Source organism: Amphibalanus amphitrite, unplaced genomic scaffold (genome assembly GCF_019059575.1).
Source record: "Amphibalanus amphitrite isolate SeventyFive unplaced genomic scaffold, NRLGWU_Aamphi_draft 000687F_arrow, whole genome shotgun sequence".
Classification (NCBI taxonomy): Eukaryota; Metazoa; Arthropoda; class Thecostraca; order Balanomorpha; family Balanidae; genus Amphibalanus; species Amphibalanus amphitrite.
Window position 1 is genome coordinate 312,282 of NW_024882181.1, and position 13,829 is coordinate 326,110.

Consider the following 13,829-nt stretch of genomic DNA (forward strand, 5'->3'; position numbering starts at 1 on the left):
GACAATAAACGCTTCCGGCGTTTACATTGGTTATGGGCTGTTTTTCATGACACATGTATTGTGCAGTGTTGTGAAGCTCTGTAAATACTATATAAGCAGCCGTCCCCATCCCCATCTTTCGATGACCGGACACAAGGCCAGTTGTCGATGTGGTGCGGGAAAAATTGCGTGATGTGTGCGTAGTGCGTACGACAACGGAAGGATCACTGTTCGTTTAAATTTCTCGGAGGAGAAGGCAAAATTGTGATTTCCTTAGGGCTATGGTAATCAAGTCATTTTTTTTCGTGAATCATAGCGGTTATTTCCGGGGCTCGGTCTGTGTCCTTATCACGTGAACATCATTCTGGGCCATACTTCAAAACGGGTGTCGTCGTTAGCACTTAGCAGTATGACAATGGATGTAACGGACGATCTACGGAAGCGGTGTAAAGGAACCGGTGTTTGGGTTTCAATTAACGCTTACTGTACACCCTAGGCCAGGGCCTAGAACCAGTCGACCCTATCCTTCGCCCTGGTGGGGGGGCCATTTTGGCCCCCCCCCCCTGTGGTTTTTCAGCGATAACTCAGAAACCACTTGAGTTAGCGCCCTGAAACTTTGTATAGCTGTTTATTCAACATTTTTACATCATGTCCTTTTTTGGGGGGTTCGGGTCAGGTCAGGTCAGGTCACAAGGTCACCAAAACTGACACCACCTCTAAAAAAGTTCAAAGCTCTCTCAAAGGCACAGCTTTTATCCGATCGATGTAAAATTTACAGTACTTGAAGATGTCGCCCAGCTCTACAAAATGGCTATCTCGGATTTTTTATAAATGTGACCTAAGGTCAGGTCAGGTCATCGCTGCTCCCCATTATAAGTCAATGGGAGAATCGAAAAGTAGTTGTTTTTCAGCTAAATCGGACGTGATTGTTCCTATATTTCGTTATTGAAGTGTCTTGGGTCAGCAAATCACAGCCCATGTGAAACCATTTGCTTGTGACCTCGCTGAGGTCACGCTAGGTCATCTCCCTGGTCACCAGAGGTCACCAGCGGTTTTTCTGCACTTACTTGTTATTGAATAGAGATAGAGACTCCGTTCGACGTTTATCGTGTTTGTCTCGTCAATGCGGATCGAATGATATGCAGCATGACCTATTTCGGTAAGGTCATGACCTTGACCTGAGGTCAAATTTTCAAAATGACCTTTCGAGGTCAAACTATATATCATTCGACGCGTCTCGACGAGCCAAGCACGATGGTGCATGAATCGTTTCTCTATTTTCTCGTGAATGCATGCTATAGTTAAAAACATTTTCAACGAAATTTGCCAAGTTGACCTTGCATGACCTCTGTAGGCCAAACCGTTGAGCTGAGGTCAAATCTGACGAACCTTGGCGAAAGAGCTTGAAAAGAGCTATCGATTGCTTTTTTCTGCGGCTCTCTAGCTCTTCTAGTTTCCGAGCTACAGCGGAATATGTCCGGCAACACCGAAAACACTGAAATTTGACCTATGATGACCTCTAGCGACCTCAATATTGACCTTAGCGAAAAAATGACCGAAATACTTTCGAACGTACTTGTTATGGGCTTTCGTTTGCTTTTTTCCGCGTCTTCCTAGCCCTCTTCGTTTTCGAGTTAGACGGGGGGGGGTCATTTTGGCCCCCCCCCCACCAGGGCGAAGGTGGCTCAGACCCACACCAGGGCGCGGGCTATGTACAGTTGGAGATTTGAACGCTGGTTATGAACGGTATGCCCTAAATCCGAGAAATATTACGTTATTAGACCTCTCAGTGCTAGTGACAACACAAGGACATGTGGATTTACATCAAACTATATCCCCAACAACAGCGCTGCCACCGACTTCTCCACTGCATCGCGTCAGTCGCTGTCACTGGACGGACACGGCCACAGAGCGTTCCCTCTTATCTGTGTTCCTGTCGGGGTTGGTATATATCTACAGCGGCGTCGGCCGACCTCAGTCAGTCCGGGAGAGTCAGAGCAGCGGGCAGCCATGTCACGAGCTGACTTGTTCGGTGCGGGGAAGGAGGAGCGGAAGAGGAGGTTGGAACGGTGCTTTGACTGGAGAGTGAGGAAGCTAGCAGACAAGTATGGATCGTGTGCACATCTCATCCCCGACACTCTGCTGTTGGCAGCCGACATTAGGGACAAGCACTCCACCAGGTGGCAGGCCTATTGTACCGAGGCTGAGGTAAGACACACTGTCACCACGCAGGTAGATTATCCACTCATGGCAGCCCTGCAGGATATCAATGACGCCTCCGCCGCCCGTTGTCGGCACTGTCAGTCCGACCAGCCCCTCAGAGTAGCATCCATCAATAGATCAGGCAGCAGCGCCGAGGGGCTGACGGACGGGTTAGTGGGCGTAGGTGGAACGTCAGATTTTGATCTGATGTTCGAGTTCGACGGACCATTCCAATGGGCAGCACTCGGAAAGAGAGAGGAGCCGGCCGTTATTACTCCACAGTCGGCACCGCAGCTGTGGGCTCGACCGACCAAAAACCCTGGCTTTGTGACGCTGCACTGGGTCAAGACGACAAAATGCAGCCATGATAAGCCGCTGGAGGCCTTGCCGGCCGACTCCATCCGCCAGCTAATGGTAAAATTATGTCGGATTATGAGAAACGGCAAAATCAGCACCGCCGGACCAGCTGTCAACGTCAAAAGATCAAATGATGTTACAGACGGTGGCATCGACTTCGTGCCGTGCATTCTTGTGCGCGGGTGGTGGCCGGCAGAGGACCAGTTCGACGGCTATCACCTGGAGATGGACTTCCCGCCAGCAGCGGCGAGGGCTGACATCCGACGATTCGGAGTACACCTTGTCCCGACCGGCCGGCACGGCAGCGACACCGAGTTAATTGAGTTTCGGATTTCCTACTCACGGGCAGAGGTGATCACTGTTCGATACCTCGCTCCAGTCACACGAGCGGCTATTGTGGCAGTGAAAGCCATGAAAAATACATTGAAAAAGTACAAAGTGATGAGCGATGATGTACCGCTGAAGTCATATTTCATAAAAACAGCCGGGCTGTGGCTGGCTCAAACCACGCCAGCTTCGATGTGGAAAGGCGTCACCGACGGTGTCAACAAAATACTTGACTGGCTGGAAGACAAATTGAACGCCGGGAAAATTCCGTGTTTTTTCGATCATAACATCGATGTGGCAGCTGAGCTCAGCACTGTAGAGCGGCGGGCTATCATTGAAGCAGTACGGCTGATGAGGGAGCATGTCACACGTCTTCTGATGGCAAGCTGTGTGGATCAGTGGGACGTGGATCTGCTGCTGGAGGGCGGGCTAGAGCAACTCACAGAGCGCCAGCTCGAGCGCCAGCTGCGGCTCCGACTCGCAAGGACGCTCGTCCGACAGGCGGTACTTGACGGTGTCCGTTTCCGCCACACAGCTCCGTGCTGGGAGTGCTGGCGGAAGGTGAACATCCCTCCACTGGTCCACACGGCACCACTTCTACTACAGTGGTGGCATTACACCGAATCAGGAGCATACCTGCAGCAGTGTCTCATATTCATGGCGTGGGTAGTGGTCGACTCGGCAGACCTCCTGGACGGGACGCCAATGACATCACAGGTCAATGACATCGTCACGCTGGACGTGGGCCCCCTGATACAAGTCCTCACTAGATCTGACCTCGATCTCCTGCTGGGTGACCCGGACAAGGTGGCCACCTGGTGGCGTCAGCAGCTGCGGCGGCCGCTGGAGGAACGGCCGGCCGGCCTGACCGCCGAGCTGGACACGCCGCGGGGCCGTGCCGAGCTGCTGCTGCGGCCCGAGCTGCTGCTGCAGGCTGTGCAAGTTAACATACCGGGTAAAATGGCCTGGTGGCGGGATATAGACCGGGCAGTGGAGAACAGTTGGATGAAAAACTACCGACCCATACGTTCCTACCCGGAGACTCGGGAGAAGTTGGAGCTGCACATCAACACGAACCTGGATGAGTGGCTCCGTGTCAAACTACCAGAGATGGACGCCGCGTCTGTGGACGCCACGGCCGGCCTCTGGCGCCGCCGGCTGCAGCAGCTGCTGTCCGGTGACCGGCTGCGGACGATGTACAACGCTGTCACCGGCTGGTGGCCGGACCGGTGGGAGATGACGTCGCACTACCTGGCGGTGCACGAGGCCGACTCAGAGGGTAAGACGATAGTGACGCCAACCAATGCTAAATTCCGTCGTTTCATTTGCTTTCAAGTTCCATTGTCATTCCAGAAACGACTGAGAAATACTTACTAGTGCAAATAATGAAAATCGATATGCGTCCAATGTTGTGATCTTCCCGCGAGCAGATCCTGTCTATTCATTCTATCATTGAGTTGTGGTTGTTAACCCTCGCCCCGTAGGGCTACCGGCGGACCCTACCACCCGTAGGGGGGGGGGCGTTTCGGCCCCCCCTAAGATCTCGGAAAGTTACCGGCCGATTTTCAAAATTCAAACGGCGTTCGATAGCCCCACCCGGGACCTACCTTGTGACCGAATTTCATTGACCTAGGTCAAACCGATGACGTCACAGGTCAGGTCAAAGGTCATATTTTCACCGTTCACAGGCATTTCAAGAAATATGTTGTGATATCGAGTAAATTGGTAATTTATTGAAAACCATCGATGGTACATTGTTCGACAAACACATACTCTGCTATCTGAGGTCACTGATACCAGGTCAGGTCACAGCGAGGTCAGGTCACCGGGGGTCACAATATGAAAGTGTCGTGTATCAAAAATTGAGTTTGACAAATTGACGTCATCATTTTTGAACAGTTTTTTTTCGCTCTAACTTGGCCAAAAAACGAGGTATCGATCTGAAATTTGGTATGTAGATAGAAGACGGTAGGTACTATCACATATATTCCGGTTTTTTCGAAACTCAAAAAACTGTTTGGATTTTTGGCTAATTTATCCAAAAAAATGCTTTTTTGATTTTTGGGGGTCAAAACTCAAAAATTTCAAAAATCCGAGATAGCAGTTTTGTAGCCCTGTCAATTCTACATCTTTTATGTCTCTGTATCTTTAAAGCTGTATGCCTGACAGGTTTTCTCGCGAAGGTCTTTTTTCGGTCGAAAATGACAAAACATGACGTCACTCTGACGTCATTTGTGGCCAACCTATCATAGCCTCTGGAAAACATTTTAATCACAATGTGTAAAATTGATATCCGGAGGGGTCCTAAAAGTTTGGTGGCGATATCTCCAGCCGTTTAGGAGATATCGACCGAAAAGGACAGGGGGCGTTTCGCCCCCCCCCCCCCTACGGGGCGCGGGTTTTAAGTACTAAGCAGTTCGTCGGTTCAACGCCCACCCATCTAATATTTTCTACCCAACTGATACGTTTCAGATTAGGAGCATGACGAAGACGGAGAGACCGGTGGCGAGAAGCGGCGCAGCGCAGACGAGGACCAGACATCAGGGGGTCTGCCCAGCCCTCAGCGAGAGAAATGGCAGCAGCTGGAGCGACAGCACCAGCAGCTGTGGCAGCAGCTGGAGCGGCGGGGTCACGGGGAAAGGAGGAGTCTCAACCAGCAGCATGATGAGGAGCGCCGGCGTCTGGAGCGGATTCATGACAGAAAGTGGCGGAGCATGGAAATGCTGCACCATGACGAGCGGAAGAGGCTCCATCAGCGGCACGAGAGTGTTAACAGGTGCGTGGAGCTACAGTATCAGGGACAGGCGCAGCAAGAGAGACGTCGGAGGCAGCTGGAGCTGCTGGACCGGAGAAACCGAAGGCAGTGCGCGGTACTGGAGCGACAGCACCAAATAGAGTGGGGAGACCTGGAGCAGAAGGTCCACACGCAGTGGAACAAACTGAAACAGAAACACCTCAGGGAGTCACAAGAGCTGGAGGAGAGATACCCGAACATGCAGTCCGGGGAGGAGCTGGATCGGCTGATGGAGGAGTGCAGCAGGAGCCGTCGGCAGCTGCGGAAGGAGCTGAAGAAGGAGCTGGCGAAGGAGCTGGAGAAGGAGAAGGAGCTGGGGAAGGAGTTGGAGAAAGAGAAAGAGAAAGAGAAGGAGAGGGAGAAGGAAAGCAGGAAGGTGCAGGAGAAGAACCTCAAAGTGAAGGAGGAGGAGGAAAAGCCAGTTGAGCGTGGTAAGGTTTACTGTTAATAACATTGCTTGTCAACCATTTTGCAGTTAAATCATGGGCGCAGTCACGTGCTTTACATATCCTATGTTGATTTTATAGCCGGAGACTATTTGAAAATGAATAAAAACACCCTACAACTATTTCATTCAGAATCTGTATAGGTATTGACTATTGTCCTTCTGATTTCAGACAACCAAAAGCGACAACAACGACGACGACAACAACAACAGCACCATCAACAACAACAACAGCAACAACTAGAACAAGAACAACAACAAGAACAACGACGACGACGACGTCAACAACAGCAACATGAACCAGAACCACAACAGCAGGAGCGGCAGCCGAGCCGGCGCTGTCAACACCTGCGGAACCTGATAGAGGTGACGCGAAGACACCGCCAGCAGCTCATCCAGCTCCAGGAGCGGCACAACCAGGAGCTGGAGGAGCAGAGGAGACGTCACCGGCAGGAGCGGGAGGATCTGGAGCGGCGCCACCCACAGTGACCGGCGTGAGGTAATTTCGTAGTGGAAAATTATTCCAGTATTTTACGTTTTCAGTACATAATAACGAGAAAATATTGTTAATGAACATGTACTAATAAATACGTGTATTGTATTTTTCATGTTGTTTCGGTTGTCTAAGGCCAGGCTCATATTTGATTTAACCAAGCCTGCTCTGTTTGTGTTTCAGGATACCAGCGAAATCACTGTGACAAACTCAGGGAGGCGCTACTACGGAGAACATGTCGACAGCGAGATATATGTAGCATCAGAAATGGTGGAAATATGTCGCTAGTGTAGATGCTGAGATTGATAAAACGAGACCAGTTGCATTTTTATTAATGCTTATAAGGTCAGTGCTCATGTGATGGCGATGTTAGCAATGCGTATAGCGTTTATATAGTCATAGTTTATAACTATGAGGTATGTGTTGTTTTTACGACTGCAAAATGTAGTTTTAATGACTAATGCTATGCTATAAATGGTGACATTGATGTTGGCTCTCCGAACACCTTATGTTGGTTATGGACTGTTTTTACAACACATGTATTGTGCAGTGTTGTGCAACGCTCGTCCGCACATGTCTCACGCCACACGCGAGGAGATCGCGAGACAGGGCTGAATATCATGCCCCAGCCGCCCTACAGTCCGAACCTGGCTCCTTCAGATTTTCACCTCTTTGGTCCCCTGAAGGATGGCCTCCGTGGTGAACACTTCGAGACCGACGCTGAAGTCAGGTGCGCTGTCAAAAACTGGGTGAAAAAGACGGAAAACGCGTTTTTTCCGGGCGGAATTCCGGCGTTGGCCGGAACGCTGGGAGAAGTGTGTGCAGGCGGGCGGCGACTGGTTTGAGGCAAAGGCTACATTCGGAAACATTTGATCTATAATCTGTGAAAGTTTGAAAGTGTTAAATAAAGAAATAAAGAAGTTTTGACCGATTGTTCGTTACTTATTGAACGACCTAATACAATGTTGTGAAGCTCTGTAAATACTATACAAACGGCAGTCCCCATCCCCCATCTTTCGATGACCGGACACAAGGTCAGTTGTCGATGTGGTGATGGGAATCTGTGTAACGAACCGTTACATCGAAGCCATTTAATATGTGGGCTACTGGAAGCGATGTACATAATATCAGAACGAAATACGAGTAACCTATACAAAAACGACGACACACCGGGCTCCACAGATAGCGCTGCTCCGAACCACCGCGTCCAACACAGGAAGGGTGACGGCCACTGCAGCCGCAGCTGGCCAGGAAGGACGTCAGATAGGAGGGCTGGCACCGCCGTATACCCCAGCCGCAGGCAGGATGATGCGGTTGGCGTAGCGTCGGTCCGAGAAGGGGTGGGACGGTGACATCATGCCAATCTGGAAAATACTGCGCAAAATAGAGCTGACGCGACTTGCCCGGTTTAGGTCACATGATCATGACAGCCTGTGGCTTTTTGGTCAGGTTAGTGAAATTTGAGAATGTGAAACAGATATTCGGTACATGTATATACACATTACACATTGCTAGTTGCAAATGCAATTGTCAAAACTATTTCATGTGTTTGAACGGTTTGATTTTTGATGACCTTCAGTGACCTAAGGGTCAGCAGTGACTTCACCCCTGCCGCCAGTCCACCGTGGCTGCAGCGGTCCTCGCCTCCATGACCATTGCCTCAGACATACGAGAGGATTGATAAAGTTTGTGCCGAGTGTCCCAATAGGTACAGCCCACCGCAATGTAGGGTTTTACCAATCTCAACGGTTGGCTTTGACTTGCGATTGTTTAATGCGGAGTGATCGAAAAGAAGGTGTCAATAGCTAAAGTTGCAGCTGCAAGGGTGACGATACATATAAGCTACATTCAAAGTTTCATTGTAGTCTGGCTAATCGTTCGTAAGCTTCAGAAGCAGAACATACCCATGACTGAAACTCCACATTACTTTTGCTGTGGACTGTACTATTGAGCGCAGAATCCGCGCTCATACCGGGACCGAAGCGGGGCAGGCCTGGGGTATCAGAGAGTGTACCGATTAGTGTGATGCGGAACCATATCCCATCTAGTCGGCTGCTGATCTCCCACGTACTAGTGACAACTCAGATCTCTCAGTACTACAACTTAGACCTCAGTCGACCGGTGACAGCGGTCAGGGTCGGACGTGCGTGCGGCGCTCCGATCCGCTCGGCCGTGCGCTTCGGAGTCGCGTGCGACCACCGCGTCCTTTGGCCCACGGAGCCGGTGACTTTTTGATTTCCTGTTTGCGTTGAGCAGCCATGGTGGCGGCTTAAGCTCCGAGGCGCGGAGCCTGCAACAGTGCAGACAACAGAAAGAAAGTGAACTTTTTGTGTGACAACGCGCATACCCTCGTCGCGTGTGTGCCATGTCTCACGCGGCTAGCAGCAGCGAAGGCGCTGAGGACAACGAGCGTGCCACAGCAGTGAGTGACCAACTGCATGTGGGTGGACACGGTGAACGCCAGTCGGTGAGCGAGCTGGTGAAGACTTATGGTGACTCACAAAGTGATAGCCAGAAACGTGATCGCTCGGAGTCGGGCGACCCCATGCCCGCTGGAAAGCGCGGCGCCAGAGACCGTAACGGGGAACCAGCTCGCAGCCCGTCCACCTTCGTCGGCCGCAGCTTCAAGGACCACCTGGATGCAGCCATTGAGGGTCTCGAGAGCCGTGTCACACTGTCGCTTTCACGCGACCTTCACGAGTTTCGAGAGACGCTCATGACGGAGATCGACAAGCTCAATGAGCGAGTCAAAGACCTGGAGAAGCATGTGGAGGAAAGGGACGGCGTCATCGCTGAACTCCAGGACGAGCTCCATCATTCAAGAAAGGAGACAGCTGCCCTGCTCACCCGTGTGGAGGAAGCAGAGATTAACTCTCGCTTGCCGTGCCTCATCCTCTCAGGACCGGCCATGGCGTCCCGACGCGCTCCCCGCCTGGAGCCGCCCCTGGCCGGCCAGACAGCGCCCGGGGCGACGGCCGGTTCTTGGTCGGGTGCACCCGCGGAGCCCGCCGACCTCAGCCGGGGTCAGGCTGCCGTGACGTCACGCGACCAGCGGGCCGAAGCAGAGGGGAGGAGGGCCGGTGAGTCGGCTTCGAGCGGCGGTGATGGGCGGAGTGACGGGCGGGGTCGGGCGGTGGCGCGCGGCGGCGGTGGTAATGGTGCCTGGGAGCAGGAGGACATCAACGCACTCGTTGTTGCCACGCTCAACCAGTGCATGCCAGGACTCAACCTCGCCGAGAGTGATATAGACCGCGCCCATCGTCTCCCAGGCCCCAACCATCGAGTGATTGTGCGGTTCGTGCGATCGGGGCAGGGAAGTGTTCGCGACGCGGTGATGGCGCGGCGCCTCGAGCTGCGCGGGAAGGATCTCTACATCAACGAGTCCCTGACCAGACCCCGAGGCCTGATCTTCCGCTCGCTTCTAGCAGCAAAACGCGAGAAGAAGATCTACACGGTGTATTCGGAGGAGGTCAGGTATACTTTAAGGAGCAGCAGTTCGGCGTGGGAACCCGAGTCGACTCCCTTCAGCGGCTGACAGACCTGGGCTACACGGTCATCGAGCGCTGAACGAGCAGACGCTCCCAAGGTCAATCGATCGACGAACTGAGGGGACTCTTGCGCGGCGGGTACCAATTCAGCCCTTGGAGGTAATGTTCAGAGCTTTTGTTTGAAGGTTCGTGATTTTTAGGAGTGTAATTGCAATCGTAGTTTAAGCTGTTTCCTACTTCTCATTTAGCAGTATAATAACAGCGTTTTCCCGTCTTTCGATGTTAATTGATAGAGTAAAGAGATAGAGTCTTTGGCACACAATACGCATGTTATTGAAACGGAGCAATTAACCCTATTAGTGGCAGGGGGGTTGTTTTTATCCACCCCTCAGGTTTTTCGGGAATATCTCCGAAACCGCTGAAGCTACGATGCTGAAATTTTCTGACTTTTCCTAAAACTAAATTGGGCACATTCCCTGAAAATTTCAAGTTCATAACTTTACCAGGGGCGGCTCCAGAGCACTGGGAATTAGGGGGTCCTATTCGTGAAGGGAGTCATTTGGGCGAAGATCACGATGCTGCACCAGTTTTACGAACAGTGAATAAAAGGTATCATGTGATAACATATACAGTTATTGTGCATCCTCTTTTGACACGTTTTTGCTATAATAGGCGGATCCAGGCGTCCAAAAAGGGTGGTTATGTTTTACCTCCCAACATAGGTGCCCTGACCCCGCCTATGCGTTACCAATACAATTTTAGGCGTTCTCTCATAAGAAAATTTTAACATAACAAGACCATTACCACCCTTTTTAGAAACAGTACCAACAAAAACCTCATTTACTATACTTTTTGTGTACCCCCAATCTCAATGATATGTATCCGCCTATGATTTTTGAAAATGCATATTTTTAGGATCCATGTGAATTCCTGGTTCATTCTCTATCGATCGGCAAAAGTTGCGTTAAGATTGGTTCAGAAACCTGGCCGTGATAAACAGTCTAAAATGTATCTGCAATTTGCCCGTTTTTACCCCCCTCTACCCCCCCCCCCCTATTGACATTTTTTAATTTTTATTTTTTAGAAATGTAGATCACGTTGAGCGAAATCGAATGCCGTTTGAATTTTGAAAATCGGCCCGTTAGATCTCAAGATATCAAGGGGGGTCGTAAACAGCCCCCGGGCTGCCACTAATAGGGGGTAGCCAGGAGCCTGCCACTAATAGGGTTAAGGGTTAGTTTCTAGTTATATTTGAGTTGCAGGCTCCGCGAAACGTTTTTGTTTCGTTTTTTTGTGATTATCTTTTTCAACGTATATGTCGTTTTCTGCTTGTTTTTGTCATGTATGGTTTAACCTCTTGTACTACCGATCATATCCACAAGCACACACACTCACGCATACATCTACACATCAACACACACCCCAACACACTCAGACAACGCACACTCATTCGTTCAATCAGAGATTTCAATGTGCTGCTCTCGATGGATTCCGTTTTTGCTTGAGCATACTGCATAATGGTTGATTTAACCTTCCAGGCGGTGGGGGGGGGGGGCATTTTTTTGCCCCCCCTTTACTTTTTTCGATATATCTCGAGAACCGCTGCGCCGATCGTCACCAAACTTTCAGTATCCTCCCGGGAGCAGCTAGCGCACATGGTGACCAAACATTTTTTCCAAAGGCTATGATAGGTTGGCCGCTAATGACGTAAGAGTGACGTCATTTTTGCCATTTTCGACCCAAAAAAAGGTTTCGCGGGAAGAGCTGTCAGGCCTACAGCTTTAGAGATACAGAAAAATGTTTTAGACATAAAAGGTGTGAAATCAAAAGGGCTACAAAACTGCTATTTCGGTTTTTCGAATTTTTTTGGATTTTGACCCCAAAAATCAAAAAATAGATTTTTTGAATATATTAGCCAAAAAATCCAAAAAGTTTTTTAAATTTCGAAAAACCGGAATATATGTGATAGTCCCTACCACCTTCTATCTACATACCAAATTTGAGATTGATACCTCATTTTTTGGCCAAGTTATAGCGAAAAAACTGTTCAAAATTGATGACGTCAAATTTTCAAACTCAATTTTTAGCAATTCTAGACCTCGTAGCGCAAAACAAAGACCACCATTAGACTCCCCGTGACGAGCTGCATCGAATCGATACCCATTTTATGCAAAAATATCAACTTTGAAATTTGACCTTTTTTGACCTGACCTTGACCTGACCTCCACCAGAAAGTGACCTAAACCGTACCTGATGGTCTTATAACCAACACCATTGAGTTGGAAATGAAAAACTGACCATAAAACATGCATCACATAACCTTAGTAAAGTTGGGTTCATGTGGTGACCCTTGGTGACCTTTGGTGACCTGACCGGTGACCTGACCTGGTATGACCAGTGTTCTCTAATAGCAACATATGTACTAGACAACTGACGCCTTATCGATGATTTTCGACAAAATGCGTTTTACTCGGTGTTATAGAGCTTTCCCTAGAAGCCCTGTGAACGGTGAAACCTTTTATCTTTGACCTGACCTGTGACGTCATCGGTGACCCCGAGGTCAATGAAATTTTGTTTCCCTCGACAAATTTGACAGGGCTATCGAACGCCGTTTGAATTTTCCGGATCCGTCCAGTAGTTTCAGAGATACGGGGGGGGGCAAAAAAGTGCCCCCCCCCCCCACCGCGTGGAAGGTGGCTGGTAGGCCCACCGCCTGCCGGGTTAAAATTTGTAACTATAAATTGTAGAGGTCTTGGCGACTTGAGAAAACGTAGAGACGTTTTGAATTATATCAGAAAACAAAATTACGAGATATTTTCTTACAAGATACGCACAACACTGATGTGTCAACAAAGTACTTTAATAGCTTATGGGCAGGTAAATGCTACCATTCATGCCACACAAACCGTAGTAGAGGTGTAAGCATTTTGATTAAGCGAAACGTACAAAGCGAGATTATAGAAACAAAACATTCAGATTGTGGAAACTTCATTATAGTAGTTTGTAAGATAAGTACAGAAACCTATTTGCTCGTAAATATTTACGGGCCTAATAACGACGATCCAAATTTTTACCAAAAATTATAGCTACAATGAGAACATACGATACAGATCACACGATTCTAGGAGGCGACTTTAATTTTGTAATAAACCCATCTGTCGATTCCTTCAATTACGCACGAGAGTACAACAGGAACGCAAAAGGGGTATTTCTAAGGTTTGCAAATGAAGATTCACTTGTAGACATCTGGAGAGTTAAATATCCGTACCAATCAGAATTTACTTGGGCCAGAAATAATCCACTTAAATGCGGCCGATTAGATATGTTTTTTGTTAGTGAACACCTAGTAACATCAGTGCTTGAAACAAAAATTAAACCAGGATATAGGTCAGACCATTCCTTTGTAACAATGATCCTAAAATTACCTGAACTAGAGAAAGGACCTGGACTCTGGAAAATGAACGAGGCAGTTCTCCAAGAATCTGAATATAAAGATATGATAAATACGTTAATAAGAAATACTGTATTTCAGTATGCAGCTCCCATTTATAATAGAGAATTTGCAAACCATTTTTCAAACTACTCCTCGATCCAACTCACAATTAGTGATAGCCTGATGTACGAAACGCTACTAATGACCATTAGAGGCGAAACTATAAAGTATTGTTGTAGGCGAGCAATGGCATCTTTGAGCATCATCATAAGTAGAAAAGTATGTATAAATAACCTTATGCTCATTCTTTG

At 49.1% G+C, this 13,829-nt stretch overlaps 1 protein-coding gene across 1 annotated transcript in view; it reads left to right on the forward strand.

Annotated features, from left to right (window-relative positions):
• Positions 1–1,886: 1,886 nt before the first annotated feature.
• Positions 1,887–13,829, forward strand: part of LOC122364631 (trichohyalin-like) — a 65,894-nt gene continuing 53,951 nt past the window's right edge. Inside the window, exon 1 of the mRNA XM_043335203.1 lies at positions 1,887–4,144. Coding sequence (XP_043191138.1) covers positions 1,990–4,144 — 2,155 coding nt within the window. The 5' untranslated portion in view covers positions 1,887–1,989. The remainder of the gene's footprint in view (positions 4,145–13,829) is intronic.